This window comes from Stegostoma tigrinum, chromosome X, assembly GCF_030684315.1.
Source record: "Stegostoma tigrinum isolate sSteTig4 chromosome X, sSteTig4.hap1, whole genome shotgun sequence".
NCBI lineage: Eukaryota > Metazoa > Chordata > Chondrichthyes > Orectolobiformes > Stegostomatidae > Stegostoma > Stegostoma tigrinum.
Window position 1 is genome coordinate 7,074,838 of NC_081404.1, and position 21,730 is coordinate 7,096,567.

The 21,730-nt window shown below is 49.9% G+C and overlaps 1 protein-coding gene across 3 annotated transcripts in view; it reads right to left on the bottom strand.

Annotated features, from left to right (window-relative positions):
* The window catches only part of dgkaa (diacylglycerol kinase, alpha a), a 211,681-nt gene that overhangs the window by 93,428 nt on the left and 96,523 nt on the right, over positions 1-21,730 (bottom strand). For all 3 annotated transcript variants that reach the window (XM_059643417.1, XM_059643418.1, XM_059643419.1), the window contains 10 exons: positions 15,939-15,988; positions 15,297-15,371; positions 14,738-14,857; positions 12,749-12,866; positions 10,624-10,712; positions 9,221-9,337; positions 7,438-7,536; positions 6,812-6,904; positions 5,696-5,769; positions 2,567-2,641 (listed from right to left, as the gene is read on the bottom strand). In XM_059643417.1, coding sequence (XP_059499400.1) covers positions 2,567-2,641; positions 5,696-5,769; positions 6,812-6,904; positions 7,438-7,536; positions 9,221-9,337; positions 10,624-10,712; positions 12,749-12,866; positions 14,738-14,857; positions 15,297-15,371; positions 15,939-15,988 — 910 coding nt within the window. The remainder of the gene's footprint in view (positions 1-2,566; positions 2,642-5,695; positions 5,770-6,811; positions 6,905-7,437; positions 7,537-9,220; positions 9,338-10,623; positions 10,713-12,748; positions 12,867-14,737; positions 14,858-15,296; positions 15,372-15,938; positions 15,989-21,730) is intronic.

Here is a 21,730-nt window from a genome sequence, read left to right on the forward strand (position 1 = left end):
ATTTAGAACAGAGTTGAGGAGAAACTTCTTCACCCAGAGAGTGGTGGATATATGGAATGCTCTGCCCCAGAAGGCAGTGGAGGCCAAGTCTTTGGATACTTTCAAGAAAGAGATGGATAGACCTCGTAAAGATAGTGGAATCAAGGGTTATGGGGATAAGGCAGGAACAGGATACTGATTGTGGATGATCAGCCATGAGCATAATGAATGGTGGTGCTGGCTCAAAGGGCTGAATGGCCTACTCCAGCAACTATTGTCTATTGGGGATTCCTCAAAAGGCAGGGGATGCAGAATTGTTCAATATTTTTACAACAGAGGGAGACAGATTTGCGGCTGGCGAGGGAATAATAGATTGTTCAGGGGTATAGAGGAATGCAGAATGGAGGCGAGATCAGCCATGATTGTACTGAATAGCAGGGAGGACGAGAAGGGCCGAGCGGCCGACTCTTATGCTTTGTTTGTGTGTTCCTCCTCTGATTGTATTTGTTGCTCTTTCTTATGTACTCAATCCCTTCCTGTCCACCTCCCACCACCCCCTGGGTATCATTACCCTGCCCTCCCCACCCTGGTATCGTTACCCTGCCTCCCCCAGTATCATTACCCTGTGCCCACCCCCCTGGTATCATTACCATATGCACAGCCCCCTGCCCGGGTATCATTACCCTTCATGTACACCCCCTGGGTATCATTACCCTGCCTCCCCCGGTATCATTAGCCTGCGTACTCACCCTCCCCCCAGGTATAATTATCCTGCGCCCCCCTACCCTGCCCCGGGTATCATTACCCCGTGCACAGCCCCCTGCCTAGCGGGTGGCTTCTATGTGGTGATGCGAACTTGCTTTGTAAGGCTGTGCATCCCCCTGTCCCACAGCCTCCCACCCTTACACCCTCACACTCAGGATGGGTGTTCACTGGAACAGGGAATACCCCTTCGTGGGGAGGTTCCATGGAGGCCGCAAAGTTGAAGCTGCAAAACAAAATAGCAGAGTTTGCCTCCGAGGGGCTGAATGGACAGCTGCTCCTTCTGAGTAACGTGTGTTAGACCAGTCAGCAGTAAGGTCACAGGTTGCATGCTGGGGTGAGGGTTTCCAGCTCAGCAGAAGTGCATCATTGAGAGTCTCACACACAGCCTGGCAGCACACCTCCAGCCACTCTGCCCTTCGCCTGTCAGCGTTCGCGCATTCCTGCTTCGCACGCTCAAAATGGCGCCCTTGCACACTGCAAGTTCAAACACACAAGGGAAAAGTACCCCGCATTGCCATCAACACCCATCCTGCACTCCGCTGCCAACATTTGCCCTGCCTGCTGCACCCCACACTCGCCCCTCAACCTCCCATACCCGCCCTCTGCCCCTGACACTCACTCTCCACCCACCACCTCTAACACACACCCTGCCCACAACTTTTAACATGCACTCCCGCCCCCACCGACGATCAGTCACAGCAGTGTGTACCATCGACAAGATGCACTGCAGCAATTCATCAAAGATCCTCAGGCAGCACCTTCCAAACCCACAACCGCTTCCATCTAAAGGACAAGGGCAGCAGATACATGGGAACACCACCCCCTGCAAGTTCCCCTCCAAGCCACTCCCCATCCTGACTTGGAAATATATTTGTATTCCTTCAGTGTCGCTGGGTCAAAATCCTGGAATTCCCTCCCTAAGGGCATTGCAGGTCAACCCACAGCAGGAAGACTGCAAAGGTTCAAGAAGGCAGCTCACCCCAACCTTCTCAAGGGGGCAACTAGGGACAGGGGGATAAATGCTGTGCCCAGCCAGAAACGTCCATATCCCCTGAAAGTACTTGTTTTTAAAAAGAAGAAGCCACCGTTTCCCAGGAAATCGGAACCAAGTGACAAAACAAGATTTAAATTGAAATAAATTTGAAAAGGGGCACTTGGCCAGTTATGTAATGTCGCACACTGGTAACCTGTTAGCGCTGGCTCTGATCCTTTGTCTGCAAATTTGCGGCAGTCGGTATTACGCCTCACAATCAAATGCTGTGGCAGTGCCCATTGGGCCTTGGCATTAAGCCTCAAGTTCAATCCCTGTTTTCCCCTCTGTTTTTCAGATCCATGGATCCTTACCCCTTCTGCCAGCCTTCCAGAATGAGATCTATTTGATCCCCTGGAGGGAAAGAGCACCTCACATCTCCTGCAAAACCTGTAAAAATGCCAGGCCATTGTGTTGAATCTTGCCCACGTGCAGACTGGTACCCAGGTGCTTTTTTTTTGAAGATGACGCATCAATGTGCTTCACTGGGATCCCTGGCCTTGTCTCCAGAAACACGGGGAAGCCTGCATTCTGTGACAACAGCCACAAAAACCACAGTAAAACCTTGCAACAAATGAAGGCGATGCCCCCCACAGTTTAATAAGATATTGATGGAGCAGCGGACATATTGCGCGATACTTACTGTCGCGTTACACTCACTAAGGGTAGAGAAAGGAGAAAATATTCAGCGAATGCTTTTAGAGCACTGCAGACAATCAAAGAAGCTTTTCCACTCAGTAAATGCCGTTTAATTAAATCTGACCAATGCTTTCAAAGTTGACTTCGCCTTACCCTGGATTTGGACCACCCTTGGCCAGGTTGAATACTTGTCTCGGGTTCAGAAGGTACTGGAACTTCCTTAAGACCCTGCAAGCACACGATGAGAGCTGATTAGTCCCATGCAATCACCACGTCATCTGTCACAGCAAAACTGGAAATGGATGGAAAAACTCAGTACCTGTGGAGAGAAATCAGAGTTAATGGTTTGGGTCCGGTGACCCTTCCTCAGAACTGAGGGTAGCTGGGAAAATGCTGGTTCATACGTAGCAGATAGGGTGGGAGGATGGGGTAAGGAGTAAACGATAGGTGGGGATAGAGCCCAAACAGAGAGAAGAGCAGTTGGGCATACAAAGGAGTGGGTAACAATCTGGCTGGGATAATGAATGGCTGCTAAAGGGGGCTATTAGTGGCTAATGATGCATAATGTGTAATGGCAGACTATGTGATAACAGGTCTGGTGTGTGGGGTGTTGGGGTAAGGACATGGGAGAGTTCAGGCCCTAAAGTTGTTGTACGGTAATAGAAATTGCTGATAAAGCTCAGCAGGTCTGGCAGCATCTGTGCAGAAGAAATCAGAGTCAACCTTAGTTTAACCACTAAATCAAAGTGAGACCCTGCCTCAGAATTTCTGCTTTTGTTCCTGATTTACAGCATCCTCAGTTCTTCGTTGAACTTGATACTGAGTCCGGAAAGATGCAGAGTTCCCAAGTGGAGCTCCATTGCTCTCTGAACAGGCATGGCTTTCAAAGATATTGTTTGTGAGACAGATCTTCACTGCACCCAGCCCCAGGGAGATTCCCAGAGCCACAGAATATTGTTAAGGTGCAGAGACAGGCCTTTCAGCCCATCATGCTTGCAACAGCTCTCCTAACGAGCACCAATACCCAGTGCCGACCTCCTGCCTTTTCCCACTGTTGCTGCATCCCATTTCTATCCAAACAACCATCCAATGCCCCTCTTGAATGCCTCAATTGAACCTGCCTCCCCCCCTCTCCATTTCCAGGCAGGACATTCTAGACACTGAGTCCCTTTACTTAGTCGGCTCCTAGTTTCGGCGAATCACTGTCGAGTGGAGATTTAGGAGCTGGTATTTTTGTTTTGTCTGTGTGTCCCTGCTCAGACTGGAAACACTTCAGAGGATGAAGTGCTCTGGAAGGGTAGTTACTACAGTAACATGGGAAGTACAGCAGTGCACAGCAAGCTCCAACAAACACAAACATGATGCTGACCATCTTTTTGTTGCGCTGTTGACTGAGGGATCAATATTGATCAGGACTCTAGAGAGAACAATGCCATGCCAGGAAGCAGACTCCCTAACTAAGGAACGCTCTCATATTTTGACCGAAAGCCCTCGACCAATACTCAGAACACCTCTTGAAGTTGCCTCTTCCAGCTACAAATGTCTGAATTTCGATTTCAAACTCAAAAATGGACCCTGCCGTGAGGCAGCTTCAGAGAAACCGCCAATGACCAATTTTGTCGAAAGTCAGCAGGGCAGCGCATGGAGGGGCACAATGATGCCAATCTCAGAACCAAGACACAAAACTTACAGTTTGGTCAGCCAACAGCCAGCGGGAGAGCTGGCAGAATGACCCAGTGAGCTGCAGGTGCTCTGAATAATAGCCATTCTGCTGACCGATCCCTCTCCTTGCCATGCTAGGGCCATGTGCCCACTCCAGCCAGGAGGTGCAAGGAGCAGCATCCAATGCGGCTCTCACAGCCTGGGGAAAGTTCAGCATGCACATGCAAGGCTTCCCACCACATACTTATTCCTTTGGTCATTCTGTCTGTTACTGACTCCTTCTCCCACCCCAACCTCAAAAAACAAAACAAAAAACAGAAGCAACGTAAAGCAGCCACTGACACCACTATTGGGTCATGCCCACAGTGCCAGCATTGCTCCTTACCAACCACGTGCAGCTTTGAACCTTCTGTCTTCACCTGTCGCTAAAGAAAACCAAGGTTGACTTATAATGCTGTGAATCAAGGCTTCACTGAAGGAATTCCACTTCTAGACCCTCAGGAGGATCTTGTAGATCTCTCATTTCTCTGGGAAGAGAGGCTAGCTGTAGCAGAACGAAGGGAACCAGCAACAAGGCAACTTGCTACAGCTTCCATTACTCATCCAGGACTGAGAGCCAGGGATTGAAGATGTTCCCTGATTTGATGACTTACTGGAGGAGGGCATCCTGAATCTCTATTGAAGAGGGTCAGTGCTTTACAGAAGATCTAGACATTCTCCCCATTGCCAAGGCAACGGTCAAAGAACACTGGCTTGACATTGTTGAAGATCACAAGATCTGTCCATCTGCAGTGAAGCAGGAGCAGAAATGTCTCTCTTTGGGTCCTTGCAAGGAGAAGGCTGGGCAGAGATGTAGGCTTCAACATCCTCCAAAGGGACAGCGGGGATTGATGCTCCTGCTGCAGCAGTGAAGGGAGAGGTCAGAGGGAGGGAAGCGTTTCTGGATAAAGGGGAGGACAGGAACACAATGAGGGGTCAGTAGCGATAGTTGATGGGGCATCAGGGATGTCAGATCACACAGACCTAGGACCTGAGGGAATCCATCAAACTCTGCTAGTCTGGTGATGGTACCTTGTATTTCATGCAATTTCCACACTGTGGAAAGCCTACTATTGGCTTGTTTGTGAGAGAGCACGCGCGAGACAGCGTGTGTGAGAGTGCACGCGAAAGACAGCGCGCAAGTGAGAGTGTGTGAGAGAGATGCTTCGACGCTATCATAAAATTTGGAATGGAAAACTTGTGACTGTGTAATGGCCATAAAGGTCCAGCTCCTTCAAGGAAGGAAATGTGCCATTCTCCCGCAGTCTGGCCTCCACGTGACACCAAACCCACCGCCATGTGGCTCACTCCTTCCCACCGTCTGAAAGCCCACAGGAAACTGGCTTGGAGAGCCAATCACCTCAAGGGCAACTAGGGCTGACCAACTGTGCCAGTGATGCCCACTTTGCGCACAGGAAGGACAGGAACATGGCTGCCAGCCAGCATTTGGGTGACCGGCTCTTTCCCTGCACCAAGCCAACTCGATTCAGGAGGCAGGCCGTGAGTGAGGCCATCTCATGGGATCAGGGTCTGGTAGCAGCGGCTACAGACAGTAACACCACAACACCAGCACACTCTTACCTCTCGCCCTGCTTCCCTCCGCTTTTCGGGTTGACAAACACCAGCAGTGGGTGAGTTTGAGGCACTGGGATAATCTGTCCGCACAGGGAGGGAGAGAAAAACAGTAATCATCAGGTTCAAGTGGGAAACCATTCGAGCTGCAGCTTCTTGAGCAGGTCATTCACACACAACAGTGGCTTTGCCAGGGTCTGGGTGATAGAATTGGGGGGGGCGGTGGGGTGGTGCGGGACTGGGGCTGGGGGAATGGGGAAGATGGGGTGGAGTTCGGGCAATTTAAGGCCTGGAGGGGGTGACGAAGATTGGGAGGGGGTGTAGGGGGATGGAGGAGGGTGACAGAGATAGGGAGGGGGTGTAGGGGGCTGGAGGGGGTGATGGAGTTAGGGAGGGATTGTAAGGGGCTGGAGGGGGTGACAGAGATAGGGAGGGTGAAGCTGGGAATGCGAGCCCAAGTAGGGCACCCAGGGGTGTGATAGGAGAACGGGAACAGCTGGCATTGCAGACTCAGGCAGCAGGGTGTTGGCGAGCTGCCAGCGAGGGGTGGGGTGGGGGGAATAATCATTGTGTCTGGCAGCGTGGAAGAGGGTTTGTGCAGTGGACGGGATGGTCGGAGGTGGAAGTCAGCGTGCTGAGAGCTGATGAAGATGAGGCAGCTCAGTCCCAGTCTGATCGGACGGTGAGGCATTTCCGGGGAGTGAGGAACATCAGTGCGGAGGGAACAGGGAGCAAAAGCAAGGCATTCGCTTCTCCTAAATATCGCAGCTGTGTGCGCTTTCGCTCTCTCGGGGCTGAATGTCAAACGAGCTATCTCAGGGCAGGGCGAGCTGCTGAGAGAGGCGGTTGCACACGGTGGGGTTGCGGGGGTGAAGTGGGGCTGTGGGTATGTGAGGCAGAGAATGTACCTTCTCCGGCACATTCACAAGGCCATGTCCCGTGAGTGAGGTTACCCAGGCAACGCAGGATGCACTCAAAATGCCATGGCGGGCTGCAGAGACTCTAGACTCCATGGCACGCTACCCATGGAAGGAAGTCTCACTCAATCTCGGTGAAATGGGACCCAGCAGCCGAGCGGACAGGGGCAGGAGTCGGTCAGATGAGCTCTCGCAAAGGCAGAAGCACCTGCAAGACTTTGCCATCGACTGTGGTGATGGGCTGCTCGGTATCACACGCTGAGCCTTCCTCCTCTTTCTTCTTGAGGCTGTTCTGCCTGTCCTAGGGAACAGAAAGGAAGGCTGCAGTTAGACAAGAGGTGACCGATCTCACTTTCCCTTTCCACACGTTTCCTTGAGCGCCCACAGTCAGCAATCGGACATGGCCGCCCCAGCCCCTCTCTGTAGGGACAGGGCACCCGGCGTCCAATCAGAACACGGCTAACAGGGACGTGGCTAATGGGTGTCACCAGTCCGAGTGAAGACTTTTACGTTCACCTTGAGCTTTCGTCAGTACTCCTCACATGGGGCGCCTGAAAGGGAGAGCAACCTAACCTCAGAGATAATGGGAACTGCAGATGCTGGAGAATTCCAAGATAATAAAATGCGAGGCTGGACGAACACAGCAGGCCAAGCAGCATCTCAGGAGCACAAAAGCTGACGCTTCGGGCCTAGACCCTTCATCAGCAACCTAACCTCACCCAGTTTAGATATCCTCACGGGTTTATTCTATCCTACAGAGTTCCAGCAACTAGATACACAACAACTGGTTTGTGTAGCCAAGGCGAATCATCGGAAGATACGCTGACTACTTACCAGGACGACCGGATAGATCACAGAGGGAGGTAACACATGATCCCTTAATGGTCCACAATTACAGTCATCCTTCTCTTTCGTTGCACATTCATTGTGGAGCTGTCAACACAAGAGGGTCTTCATTACTGGGCAGCGCACACACGGGTTCGGGGTTCCTCACAGCTGTCCGTTCATGGTAACTCCTCAAACAACTGGCTGTCTCTTAGCCAACGCTGCTGCTCTCCACTCTATCTACAGCAATCGCACAAGTGCCTCCTGCTTTCATCCCATTTGTCGGAAGTTCAATCTGCAAACATACCTGCAATCTGTTTGCAAGACAAGTCATAGAGATGTACAGCACAGAAACAGACCCTTCGGTCCAACCCGCCCATGCTGACCAGATTTCCTAAATTAATCTAGTCCCGTTTGCCAGTATTTGGCCCGTATTCTTCTAAACCCTTCCCATTCATGTCCCCATCCAGATGCCTTTTAAATGCTGTAACTATACCAGCCTCCACCACTTCCTCTGGCAGCTCATTCCATACACACACCACCCTCTGTTTGAAAAAGTTACACCTCAGGTCCCTTTTAAATCTTTCCCCTCTCACCTTAAACCTAAGCCCACTAGTTTTGAACTCTCCCACCTCCGGGAAAAGACCTTGCCCAATAATCCTAACCACACCCGCCATGATTTTATAAACCTCTATACGGTTACCCCTCAGCCTTTGATGCCCCGGCCTATCCAGCCTCTCCCTGTAGCTCAAACCCTCTGACCCTGGCAACATGCTTGTAAATCTTTTCTGAATTCTTCCAAATTTCACAACGTCCTCCCTATAGCAGGGAGACCAGGATTGAACACAGTATTCCAAACGTGGCCCTAACCAATGTCCTGTACAGCCACAACATGACCCTCCCAACTCCCTCTACTCAATGTACTGACCAATAGAAGTAAGCGTACCAAACACCACCTTTACCACCCTGTCTATCTGTGACTGCCCTTTCAAGGAGCTATGAACCTGCCCCCGCAAGGTCTCTTTGTTCAGCGACACTCCCCAGTACCTTACCATTAAGTGTACTAGTCCTGCCCTGATTTGCCTTTCCAAAATGCAGCACCTCAACATTTATCTAAATTAAACTCCATCTGCCACTCCTCAGCTCACTGGCTGTTGTACACTTTCACATGACCCGCACTCTCTCACGGTTAGAAGGCTGTTCTTTAAATGCTGATTGGATTTCATTTGTGACTCTCTTGTGTTTATGCCTCGAGCTTTGCGATTCCCTACTATGTCAACCAGCCATTGTATGATTCACCTTCATAATTTTCTAGTTCTCAAACAGGTGGATGCTCAGCCTGCAGAACAGTGAGCCTGAGCCCATCCAGCATTTCTAGTCTTAAAAGCTTTCAGCTCTAGTTTGGTGCTTGGAGGTTTTCTTCGCAGTCCATTCCTGCACTTACCTCTTCACCTTTGCTCTAAAATGCCTGGTCTAACCACAGTACCTTATAGATTACCATCTCACTGTTCAAAGCCATCGCTAAAACCACACTGTTTGTGCCCATGCTCAGAATTGCTGAGCTTTGTCAAATTACAGTAATGATTGCTCCAGGTTAGAGATCAGGATAATGACTGATGTCACTCCAGATAAAGTCATCACAATTACTTATTACATTAGATGATATTAATGAATTGATGTAAAGTTACAGATAGTGACAGCAAACCATGTTACAAGATGGACTTCTATTGCGATATGGCCCTGACATGCAGGGAGTCACAGCATGATTCACAATGAACAATCAGAAACTCACGGTGTTGTGGCACCAGACGCAATGAAGACCAGTCAGCCGTTGAAAGCTCTTTATGGTTTTTTGGCAACTGTCGCAGGTGATGTTACAGTTCCCTTCGACCCACATGTGTTTCATCACCTAGGCCCCAAATGTGGGGGGATAAAGAAACATTATTCAATCAAAGACGTTGCCAAATACCGCAGGTTTCACATGGACTAAGTGCCAACACTGTTCTATATCTATCTTCCTGAGGTGTGCACCCACATTTGTTTCCAATCCCTCACCGTCCCTGTTTCGGTTTCCAATCCCTCACCGTCCCTGTTTCGGTTTCAATCCCTCACCGTCCCTGTTTTGGTTTCCAGTCCCTCACCATCCCTGTTTCGGTTTCCAGACCCTCACCGCCCTAGAATGGAGGGTCTCACTCAGCCATTTCAAAGGGCAGTTAAGAGTCAATCGTTTGCTGTGGGTCTGGAGTCACATGTAGGCCGCACCAGCAGACTGCCTCCTCTAAGGAGCATTAGTGAAGCTGACGCGAGCTTACAACACTCTCTACCACTGAGACTAACTCTCAATGCCAGCCTGAACTTTGTGATTTTAAACCCCACCCTGTGCCAGGATGACATTTAAACCCACGTGTGAGGAATTTGAAGGTCTGTGCAGAAAATATGCTGTAAGCGACAATCCAACGCCTCGCCTTTTGCAATTTCTCATCTTGGTTTGCGATCTATGTTTCAGGCTTGGATGAAGGAAGTGACAACGTTGGAGCCAAATTTGTGGGTGATACAAAGAAAGGAGAAAATGTCAAGCTGAGAGGGAGGATGTAAGAAGACTGCAATGGGAATAGAGATAGTTTCAGGGTGTGGGTTGACAGCTTTGCAATGGGAAACAGTTCAGACAAGCTTCACTCAGCTGCATCCTGGGACGAAAGCTTGGCCTAATGAGGTTGAGCTGGTTGGGGCAATATTCGAAGAACGAGAGGTGATGTAATCAAGGTATACAAGCCCTTGAGAGGTGGAGCAGCTGGGACAGTATTTCTCTTTGTCGGTGAGAATTAGGAGGCGTAGTTTCAAAACAGGGGTCTCCCATCTCAGACAGGAATGACGAGGGATTTCGTCTCTCGGGAGGGGGTGGAGGTCATTACTGTTTGGAATGCTTTCCTGAAAGAGCCAGAATTTGACAGACTTCAATCCACGAGACGGCAGAGCACAGTTGTAGTTGCAAACGGATCAGCCATGATCCTATTGGACAGCATAGCAAGCTGAGGGGCTGAATGGCCTACTCCTGCCTCCTAATGAGTGTATTCTCCCCTCCAAATCTGGTTTGATTTTCACAGACAAGTCTGAAACTAGATGCCCTGTCCCACAGCAGCGAGAGGATGTGATCAACATTAAAACAGACAGAAAGGAAACAAGTCAACATCTCACGTTTGTGTCCTTGATGGATTTTGCATACGTTCGGATACAGCAGGAAGGAGCTTTGGAAGCACAGCGCTCGTGTACTGTGTACTTGCAAACTGCAAAGAAAGCACAAGGGTTTGGTTATGGCATTGTCTGTTCATCCTGCTATTCTGCACCAGCGCGCCAACAACAGCAAAGAAATGTCAGAAAACTAAACTGGCACTGTGCGAAAGAGACAAGAGATGGGCAAGGGTATGAGGATTTATTCTCCTTTGACTTGTAGGACGAGGGCATCACAGGCTGGGCACAGCATTTATTGCCCATCCCTCGTTGCTCCTTCAGAAGGAGGCGGTGAGCTGCCCTCTTGAACTGTTACAGTCCAAGTGCTGTAAGTAGACCCACAGCTCAGTGGCTAGCACTGCTGCCTCACAGCACCAGGGGCCTGGGTTCCACCCTCAGGTGACTGTCTGTGTGGAGTCTGCACATTCCCCCCGTGTCTGCGTGGGTTTCCTCCGGGTGCTCCGGTTTCCTCCCACAGTCCAAAGATGTGCAGGTTAGGGTGGATCGGCCATGCTAAATTGTCCTGTCATGTTCAGGGATGTGCAGGTCAGGTGGGAAATGCAGGGTTACAGGGATCGAGTGGGTTTGGGTGGGATGTTCTTCAGAGGGTTGGATGGACTTGATGGGCTGAATGGCCAGCTTCCATGCTGTAGGGATTCTATAATAAAAAAGTCCTCAGGGAGGGATTTCCAGGATTTTGACTGAAGGAACGGCGATATATTTCCAAGTCAGGATGGTGAGTGGTTTGGAGGGGAACCTGCAGGGGGTGGTGTTCCCATGTATCTGCTGCCCTTGTCCTTCTAGATGGAAGTGGCCGTGGGTTTGGAAGGTGCTCCCTGAGGATCTCTGATGAATTCCTGCAGTGCATCTTGTAGATAGTACACACTGCTGCTACTGAGCATCGGTGGTGGAAGGAGTCAGTGTTTGTAGATGTGGTGCCAATCAAGCAGCTGTTTCATCCTGGATGGTGTGAAGCTTCTTGACTGTTGTTGGAGCTGAACCCAACCAGGCAAGTGGGGAGTATTCCACCACACTCCTGACTTGCGCCTTGTAGATGGTGGACAGGCTTTGGGGAGTCAGGAGGCAAGCTACTCGCCGCTGTATTGCTAGCCTCTGACCTGCTGTTGTAGCCACTGTGTTTATGTGGTGAGTCCAGTTGTGTTTCTGATCAATGTTAACCCCCAGCACGTTGCTAACCCGGGATTCCGTGATGGTAACACTGTTGAATGTCAAGGGGCGATGGTTAGATTGTCTCTTATTGGTGATGGTCATAGCCTGGTATTTGTGTGGCGTGAATGTCACTTGCCACTTGGCAGGGTTGTGTGCCTGGACAGCAGGGATATGGGAGTTGGCTGGCAGCAGGTTTGTTGACCTCGACCCCCTCAGCTCTGGCTCCTTCAGGTGGAACCCCATGGAGTGGGAGCTGAACCTGGCCAGTTTCTTCTGGAGTTTGTGTGCTGGGCAAGGGGAACTGAGCTGCAATTGAATAGGGGGAAGACTGTTCAGCTGGGATAAGGCTGTAGAACAAGGGGAAAACCGTGTGCTTTGGGCAACAGGGGAGAGAACAAACCTCAATGAAGCTGAGAGAGAGAGTAACACAGAATCTCTCAGCGGGAGAAGTTTGTCAGCATGGGGACGATTCATTCTAGTGAGCCACGGAAAACCAGGAAGAGAATGAGCTGCAGGTCTAGGACCAGTTCCTGAGATGCGGCTGTGTGACACACTCTGAGGATTGGGAGCTACTGGACCAGGCCAGAAAGCTGTCGAGCCAAGATGGAGGTGGACAGGGGGCCAGAGGTGGGGGCGGTGGGGGGCTTCCCTCACATCATGCACGGAAAGTGACAAAAGCTGGGAATTGTGCATGGAGCTCCTGCAGGCAACCACACGGTGAGAGGTGGCAGGTATTTGGGAGCAGGAAAACAGGCAAAAAACCCTCTGTGGGATGTGATGAAGCAAAGGTGGCAACTGAGGGCAATGTCACTGAGCTTTGAAGGGTATGGGGTGGGGGTGGGCGGTTAAAGGGCCAGGGGTTGGTAGGCGTATTGGGAATTGGCCGTGAGGGAGCACCTTAATGCAGAAGGAAAGCACTTACAGGTACAACACAATCCCTGCTTTCGGATGCCCAGCAGCATGTTTTCACACATGTTACAATACACAGGCCTGTTGAAATGTTTCAGCCTCCAAATATGTTGCCCATCATCCTTCAGGCTCTGCAGAGAGAAACACAAAGGGACAAAGTAACAAAAAGCACAGTCACCATCTGAACAAAAAAGGTGGGCATCGTTTTCACACCTGCACAGCCAGGGGAACTCAACGCGTGTGCGTGTGTGTAAGAACATGCGTGCATGAGAATGAGAGGGAGAGCGCGGGCGCGGGACAGAGCGAGAGTGTGGGCGCGGGTGTGGGACAGAGCAAGAGTGTGGGCGCAGGCGCGGGACAGAGCGAGAGTGTGGGCGCGGGTGTGGGACAGAGCAAGAGTGTGGGCGCAGGCGCGGGACAGAGCGAGTGTGGGCGCGGGTGTGGGACAGAGCGAGAGTGTGGGCGCAGGCGCGGGACAGAGCGAGAGTGTGGGCGCGGGTGTGGGACACAGCGAGAGTGTGGGCGCAGGCGCGGGACAGAGCGAGAGTGTGGGCGCGGGTGTGGGACAGAGCGAGAGTGTGGGCGCGGGTGTGGACAGAGCGAGAGTGTGGGCGCGGGTGTGGGACAGAGCGAGAGTGTGGGCGCGGGTGTGGACAGAGCGAGAGTGTGGGCGTGGGTGTGGGACAGAGCGAGAGTGTGGGCGCGGGTGTGGACAGAGCGAGAGTGACAGCGCGGGTGTGGGACAGAGCGAGAGTGACAGCGCGGGTGTGGGACAGAGTGAGAGTGACAGCGCTGGTGTGGGACAGAGTGAGAGCACGGATGGGGGTGTGGGACACAGTGAGAGTGCGGGTGCGGGCCACAGTAGAAGCGAGAGCGCAGGTGTGGGACAGAGCAAGATTGTGGGTGAGGGACACAGTGAGAGCAAGAGCGTGGGTGTGGGACAGAGCGAGAGCAGGGGTGTGGGCCACAGTGAGAGCGAGAGCGTGGGTGTGGGACAGAGCAAGAGTGTGGGTGAGGGACACAGTGAGAGCGAGAGCGTGGGTGTGGGACAGAGCGAGAGCAGGGGTGTGGGACAGAGCGAGAGCGTGGGTGTGGGACAGAGCGAGAGTACATGTGCGGGTCACAGTGAGATTGAGAGCGAGAGCACGGGTGTGGGACAGAGTGAGAGCAGGGGACACAGAGTGAGAGCGTGGGTGTGGGACAGAGCGAGAGCATGAGCGGGGGTGTGGGACAGAGCGAGAGTGCGGGTACGGGTCACAGTGAGAGCAAGACCGCAGGTGTGGGACAGAGAGCGAGAGTGCGGGTGTGGGACACAGTGAGAGCGAGAGCGTAGGTGTGGGACAGAGCGAGAGCGTGGTTGTGGGACAGAGCGAGAGTGCAGGTGTGGGACACAGTGAGAGCAAGAGCGTGCGTGTGGGACAGAGCAAGAGCGTAGGTGTGGGACAGAGCGAGAACGTGGTTGTGGGACAGAGCGAGAGCGGGGGACACAGTGAGAGCGAGAGCGTGGGTGTGGGACGGAGCGAGAGCAGTGGCGGGGGTGTGGGACAGAGCGAGAGCATTGGCGGGGGACACAGTGAGAGTGCGGGTGTGGGTCACAGTGAGAGCGAGAGCGCGGGTGTGGGACAGAACGAGAGAGTGAGAGGGATGGATGCGGTGATTGTAACGCGGTCAGCCAGGTGGATCCATAGAATATGAGTCCCCTGATTGGGGCTGTTGATCCAGCCTCACACTTTGTTATCTCGGATACGCCAGCATCTGCAGTTCCCATTACCTCTGATCACTATAAGGGAGCCCTGGCTGGTTGAATGAAACAGGAGAGTTAGAGGTTCTGCTCACAGAGAGCTGGGTCAGTGTCAGGGACTGTCCACGTGTAAATAAAGGGGGAGCATGATGATGGATACCGACCCCTGGGGAGTGATTTCAGTGAGAGTGAGTGCGTTTGGGAGATGGAGGGGGAGAGGGTGTGTCTGCTTCCCTGGTATTGTTCAGCTTTGGTACTTACAGCTTCCAGCCCAAGAAGGACCAGTAACGGAGCTGTTGTCATTCCACCCTTGATCCACTCATCCAATGAAACGGTCCCATTCCCGTCATAGTCAATCTCATTCATCATGTCTTTCAGAATCTAAACAGAGAGAGAGGTGAGGTTAAAGAGTGTGATTCCTGGTAAAGAGCTGACACAGCCTGTCCAAAACCAGAAGAAACACGGAGGAGGAGATGGTGAAGAGGAGGGGAGCGAAGGGCGCACGGTTCACTCTGTCAGTACTTGGTAACAAGTGGACTATACGTACCCACTGGAGCGAGGGGTGTGCCATCGCTCCTGCCATGTCCCTTGGAAAGGGAGGATGCTGTGTACCCTGGAGGCGTCTAGAGCAACGGGCTGGCACCATGGGGGCTGGCTCCCATTCCCTCTCTCCCTCCCTCCCCTTCCCATTTCCCTATTTCTGGCACAGCCTGGGAATACAGACCATTCAGGTTTGTGCTGACTGATGACACCAGAGGCTGTAGGAAGCAACACACAACTCGGGACAGTGATTTCTGAATTTACCAAAATGAAGACTCACAGGTTTGAGTTCAGTCACATCCCAGTCCAAATACTTTGCCACATGCATCATCTGGGCAATAATCCGATCAACTTCCTACAGACAAAAGGAACACGCGATCAGTCCATACCGATACAGGGCACTGGCCTCTGTCTCTCTCCATCTCCCTGTCTTAGACTCTCTATCCTGTACACACACACACTCATACAGACAAACTCAGTCACACACAAACTCACACACACACTCTCACCCCCTCTCTCTCGCACACACAGATACAGAGAAAGACATATACACACACACACTCTCCCTCTCTCTCTCACATACACATACACTCTTTCACTCTCTCTCACACACACACAGATACATACACATAGAGACAGAGAGAAAGACATACACACACTCTGTCTCACACACTCACTCACACAGAGACACACAAACTCACACAGACACAGATAGAGATACACACAGATACATACACAGACACAGAGAAAGACACCCACAGAAAGAGATAGAGAGATACACACATACATACACACACAGAGACACTGAGAGAAAGACACACGCAGGCAGAGAGATAGAGGGAGATACACACACTCACACAGACAGCACATGAAAAAGATCACAGAGTTGCCCACAAGCACTGGCAGGGACACTAAAACTTACCGAGCTGTCCAGCAGTCCATTGGCATCAGTGTCATACAATTTGAAGGTAACTGGCAAGGAAATAGAGAGAGGCGTCCATCATCAAATCAAGCCTCCACTTTTAATATCAGAAATATCACAAAGGGGATCAAATCAGGAACAAAAATGGAACCAGATCAACACAGGAATCCATTCAGACAGGGACAAGAGATTCACAGGATCCAGGCAAAGCACAGAGACCATGGACCCAGCACACAAAGGAATCCGCAACCCATCGGACAGGGAAGGTGCTGAATCAATGCACATTCAAGCCCCCAGGTCACTGAGCTGTCAACCCTGGCCCCAGCACATTGACCACCCCCCTCCCTAGCACATTCATTCCCCCTCCCCCACCCCCTGAACAGTGACCCTCACTGCTCAGGCACAGTGAGGACCCCCCCCCCTGATTGCAGCACAGAGACGCACCACACCACACCCTGAGCACAATGACCCCCCCGGGGGTGATTCCCTCCGCCGCCCACTGCAAGCACAATGACCCCCCCCCCCGGAGCACAGTGATTCCCTCCCGCCGAGACAAGTGACCCCTCGCCCCGAGCTCAGTGACCTCCAGTGAGAACAGTGATTCCCTCCCCACCCCGAGCTCAGTGACCCCCACCTCCCCCCAAGCACAGTGATTCCCTCCCCACCCCGAGCTCAGTGACACCCACCCCCCCGAGCGCAGTGACCCCCAGCGAGTTCAGTGACCCCCACCTCCCCCCCAAGCACAGTGATTCCCTCCCCCAGTGAGCACAGTGAGCCTCACCCCACCTCCCCCCCCAACCACCACCAGGGGGAACAGTGATGTGTGTAACTCCCTGTGTAAGATGGGCATGTGCTGCCCACTTGCTGTTCGTTCCCTGCCAGTGAGGATAGCAGAAAGCTCGCAAGAACACAAACCGCTCTGATCGGGCATATTATTCCATTTCCTCCGCACCTAAAATCTAAACAGTATGTGTACATAACATCTATGCAGACATTATAACTAAATCAGCATCAACAATGCCTGAGGATTTACAGCTTCGGTGGAAGATTTTGCTCTCTTTTTCCTACGTGGCTGTGTTTTTGATTTGATTGATTATTGTTACATGGACACAAGTAGAGCGAAAAGTTTTGTGTGCAGTGCAGGCAGATCATACAAAGTGCATGACGGTGATGGTACAGAGCGAGGAAGACAATGTTACAGCTGCAGGGAAGGTGCACAAAGACTGGGGTCAACATTTGATTTGAAATTGCAGAGGCCTATTCAGAGGTAGCTGTTCCTGATCCTGGCTGCTTCCACCGGTAGGACTCTGTTCTCTCAGTACCCACCTGAGTGTGACAGTGTACTTTGGCTGCCAACTCCAGACCACAGTGGGATTGATTTATTTTCATCAAAATGTGCCTCACTCAGTTCTACCGCTCACTTCTGTGACACTGGCAAACTTTCTCTCTGACTTTCCCTTTGGACAGTAAGCTGAATTTGGACTGTCGAAAGTTTCTCACACTGTCCTTTTGTCACATTTCCTTTTTACAAGGAAATATTTGACTCGACCATGGTACAGTCTCTATTCGATCGTCATTAGATTTGTGAATCTGCCGTTCTCTTTGCAACAACTGCTGAGACACCTCTCATCATCTTGGCATCTCTTCACTCTGACCACCACCAAACTTGACATTTTGTCTTAAAGTCTCTCATCACTTATCTATACTTGACGGTAACTGAGAAACTGTCCTGGATTTCCCATGTAGATGCGACAGCCAAGAAGGCACAACACCTCTTCTTCCTCAGGGGACTATGGAAATTTAGCGTGTCAATAAGGACCTTCACCAACTTTTACAGATGTACCATAGAAAGCAAAGTCAACAACAAAACAAACTTGCTGGAAAAGCTCAGCAGGACTCTGTTTTTGTTCCTGATTTGCAGCATTCGCAGTTCTTTTGGTTTTTATTATAGAAAGTAAACTGTCTGGTGCATAACAGCCTGGTATGGTAACTGTGCTGCCCAAGACACTAAGAAACTACAGAAGGTGGTGTGCATAGCCCAGACCATCGCAGAAGCCAATCTTCCATCCAAGGGCTCTATTTACACCTCGCGTTACCATGGAAAGGCTGACACCATCATCAAAGATCATTGCACCCTGGTAACGCCTCTTCAATCAGGCTGAAGATACTGAAGCTTAAACACACGTACCAACAGGTTCAAGAACAGCTTCTTCCTCGCTGTTATGAGACTGCTGAATGGACCTCTCAAATATTAAATAATGCTGATCTTGCTTTGGTGCACTTTCTTTGTAGCCATAACTTTGTACTGCACACTCTGTTCAATCCCCCTATGATCCATATGTCCTTGTTTGCTATGCTTTGCCTGGACTGCTCACAAAACTGACCTTTTCCCTGTACTTAGTAAATCAAATCAAATCAACTTTGTCTTAGTTTATTCTTACTTTGCCGTTATGCCAGACTGAAGCAATCTAACCATCCAGCTCAGTGACGTTAGTGCAATGCTAGCAGCAGCCACCATCCCCAGACACCCACCCCCCCAACTTTAAACCTGCCATTTGCGACTGTTTCTCCAACAATCCCGCAGCTTCACAGTTCTTGTTGTTGTTATCACCTGCTACAACCTCCAAAGAAACCAAGAACTTTTGCCGAGATTCAAACTGGCAGCTGAGACCTGAAATCTTCCTGTATTTTTTCACGCCTTAACCCTGTAGTGTAACAGCTAACTTAATGCACTATTGACTTAAACACTGCATGTCCATTCTTCCTTAATTAAGGAGACTGAAACTGCACACAGTATTCGAGGTGAGGTCTCACCAGCATAGCTGAAGCTCAACCTCCTTATTTTGTGCTTAATTTTTTACACATTTCTCAATTACATACTGTATCTGCAACTAAATTCCTCCGCCCCTCAAATTCTACAGTCTTTCTCATTTTAAGAAAAACACTGCTTTTTCCCTTCTTCCCGTCAAAATGAACAACTTCACATTTTGCCACATTGTACTACATCATTTGCCCACTCACTAACCTATTTGTCTCAACCTGTGCCCTTGTTACACCAGCTTCGCAACGTGCTTTTCTCCCTTTCATCATACCATCTGCCAATTGAGCAACTGTGCCTTCAGTGCCCGAAGCTAAGCTATTGATAGAAACTGTAAGAGGCTGAGGGCCCAGCAGAGACCCCTGTGGGGCACTACGCATCACATCGTGCCAATCAGATAAAACCACACTGAATCATAGTTGCTGTTCTCTGAAACCAACCAACCTTCTACACATGCCAGTTTGTTTCCCCGATACTGTGAGCTCCTGTATTATGGCCTTGTATAAAACCATGTGGACTCTTCCTGATTACCCTGAGCTTTTCCAAATGGCCAGTTCTGATCAATTCTAACATGGCACAGGTCAAGTTAACTGGCTCATAGTTTCCAGTTTTCCTGCCTCCCTCCCTTACTGAACCACGGGGTTATATTTGTGACTTGCCAGTCTGGTGGGATCTTTCCAGAATCTTTGAATGTCGGAAAAGAAGCGAATTGCATCTACTCCACACTGGCAACCCCTTTTAACGAGCCGAGAGTAAACTCAGTCAGGACCTAGAGATGTGATAGCCTACAGTTCCATCAGTTTGCTCAGCAACACTTCCCCAGTGATTAGACTTTCAACAGTTGCTTTCACCTCCTGATTGAGAGGTACTACTGGAAAGTTTCTTTTGTTTCCTCCAGAATGAAGATACGAGCAAATTATTTGGTCATTTCATCCATGTCTGTATTATCTGCTGGAACTCACCATCCTCATTCTCTAGAGGATCGACACTGGAGTATCTAAAAAGGAAAATAAACTCCTGCTGTCTATTTTCACATTTCTCACAAGATTACTCACACACTCTAATTCTTTTTCTTTACAGTTCTGAGTATTTTGCAATATCCCTTCAAATCTCAATGTTTTCCCATTGATCCAGTAAAATATTGATGAATCTATTCCAGCTCCCTTCAGCTAGCTCAGCTTTCATGGCCACTTGGTTATCCTTTTTTAAAGTTTAAAACACCAGTCTGAGATCCACTCTTCTCCTGTTGCAAACGTAGCCATGTTGTAGTTACTGCTAGATAGAAGTGCCTTGAATCTGAGGTTAATCATTAATCATGTTCCATTACACAATACTCAATCTACTAGAACCTGCTCTCTGATCAGTTTCAGAAGGTACTGCACTAAGGAGCTATCTTGAAAGCATTCTATAAATTCCTGATGCAGGCTACTCCTGCCAGTCGGATGTTTCCAGTTGATCTGTCAATTTAAGTCACCCATGATTATTGATGTGCGTTTATCACAAGCAGCCAATATTTCTTCTTGTAAACTTTGTCACATGTTGTGGTTGCTGTTCAAGAGTCTGTAGACCACTTGCACCCGTCCCCCACTTGCTCATCTCTGCCCAAACCAATTCTATATCCTGATCTCCTGAACCAAGATCATCTCTAAGTGTTGCACCCATGTCATCTTTGACTAACAAAGCCAAATCTCCACCTTTACACAGCTTCCTGTTCTACTTGAATATCATATACCCTCAATAGGATGGTAAAGGTGGCAGTATGGCATGCCTGCCTCTATTGGGCAGGGAATTGAGTACAAGAGTCAGGATGTCATGTTGCAGCTTTATAAGACTTTGGTTAGGCCACATTTACAGCATTGTGTTTAATTCTGGTCACTACATTACAGGAAGGATGTGGAAGCTTTGGAGAGGGTGCAGAAGAGGTTTACCAGGATTCTGCCTGCATTGGAGGGAATGAGCTATAAGGAGAGGCTGGAAAAATTCAGGTTGTTTTCTCTGGAGGCAGAGGGGAGATTTGATAGAAGTTTATAAAATGATGAGATGCATAGATAGGTTTGATGATCAGAATCTTTTTCCTAGAGTTGAAATGTCTAAAAGCAGGGGACACACCTTTAATGTGAGAGGAGGAAAATTCGAAGGACAAAAATAGAAGTTGTTAGAAAAGCTCAGCAGGTCTGGCAGCATCCGCGGGGAGAAATCAGAGTTAACGTTTTGGGTCCAGTGACCCTTCCTCAGAAAGTTCAAAGCAGATGTGAGGGGCAAGATTATTTATACAGAGAGTGGTAGGTGCCTGGAACACACTGCCGGGGGTGATGGTGGGGGCAGATATGGTACGGGTGTTAAAGGGGCTTTTAGACAAACACATGAATATGCAAGGAATGGAGGGATATGGACCAAGGGCAGGCAGAAGGTATTAGTTTCATTTGGCATCACGTTCAGAACATGATTGTGGGCTGAAGGGCCTGTTCCTGTGCTGTACAGTCGTATGGTCTAATATTCAGAGTTCAGTCCTTGTCATCCTGTAACGACTATCCGATCATATTTATTCATTTCAATGTTCATCCAGGTGGAAACGCTGATGAACTCTCCTTGCTCCCAAATCTGTTTCAACTTGGTAGTAAATGTACAGTTTGCCTCACAAGTGTTTATAAAGAGATACCTGTCTGGGATCAGAAACTGCAGCCATTGACCCTGAGCCTAAAGACCTCGCATCTTCTTCTCAGTGAAAAAATTCAAACTTTCCACTGATCTTGAAGGATCAAACCAGCCAGGCTGACTATCAGAGATAACAAGGTGTATAGCAGGATGAACACAGCAGGCCAAGCAGCATCAGAGGAGCAGGAAAGCTGATGTTTCAAGCCTAGACGCTTCTTCAGAAAACTGACTATCAGTTAGGTCTAGAATCTCAAAACTATAGCTTCTTTTTAAAGATCCTTATAATTGTACAACAGTTATTTTAAAAGAATTATAAATT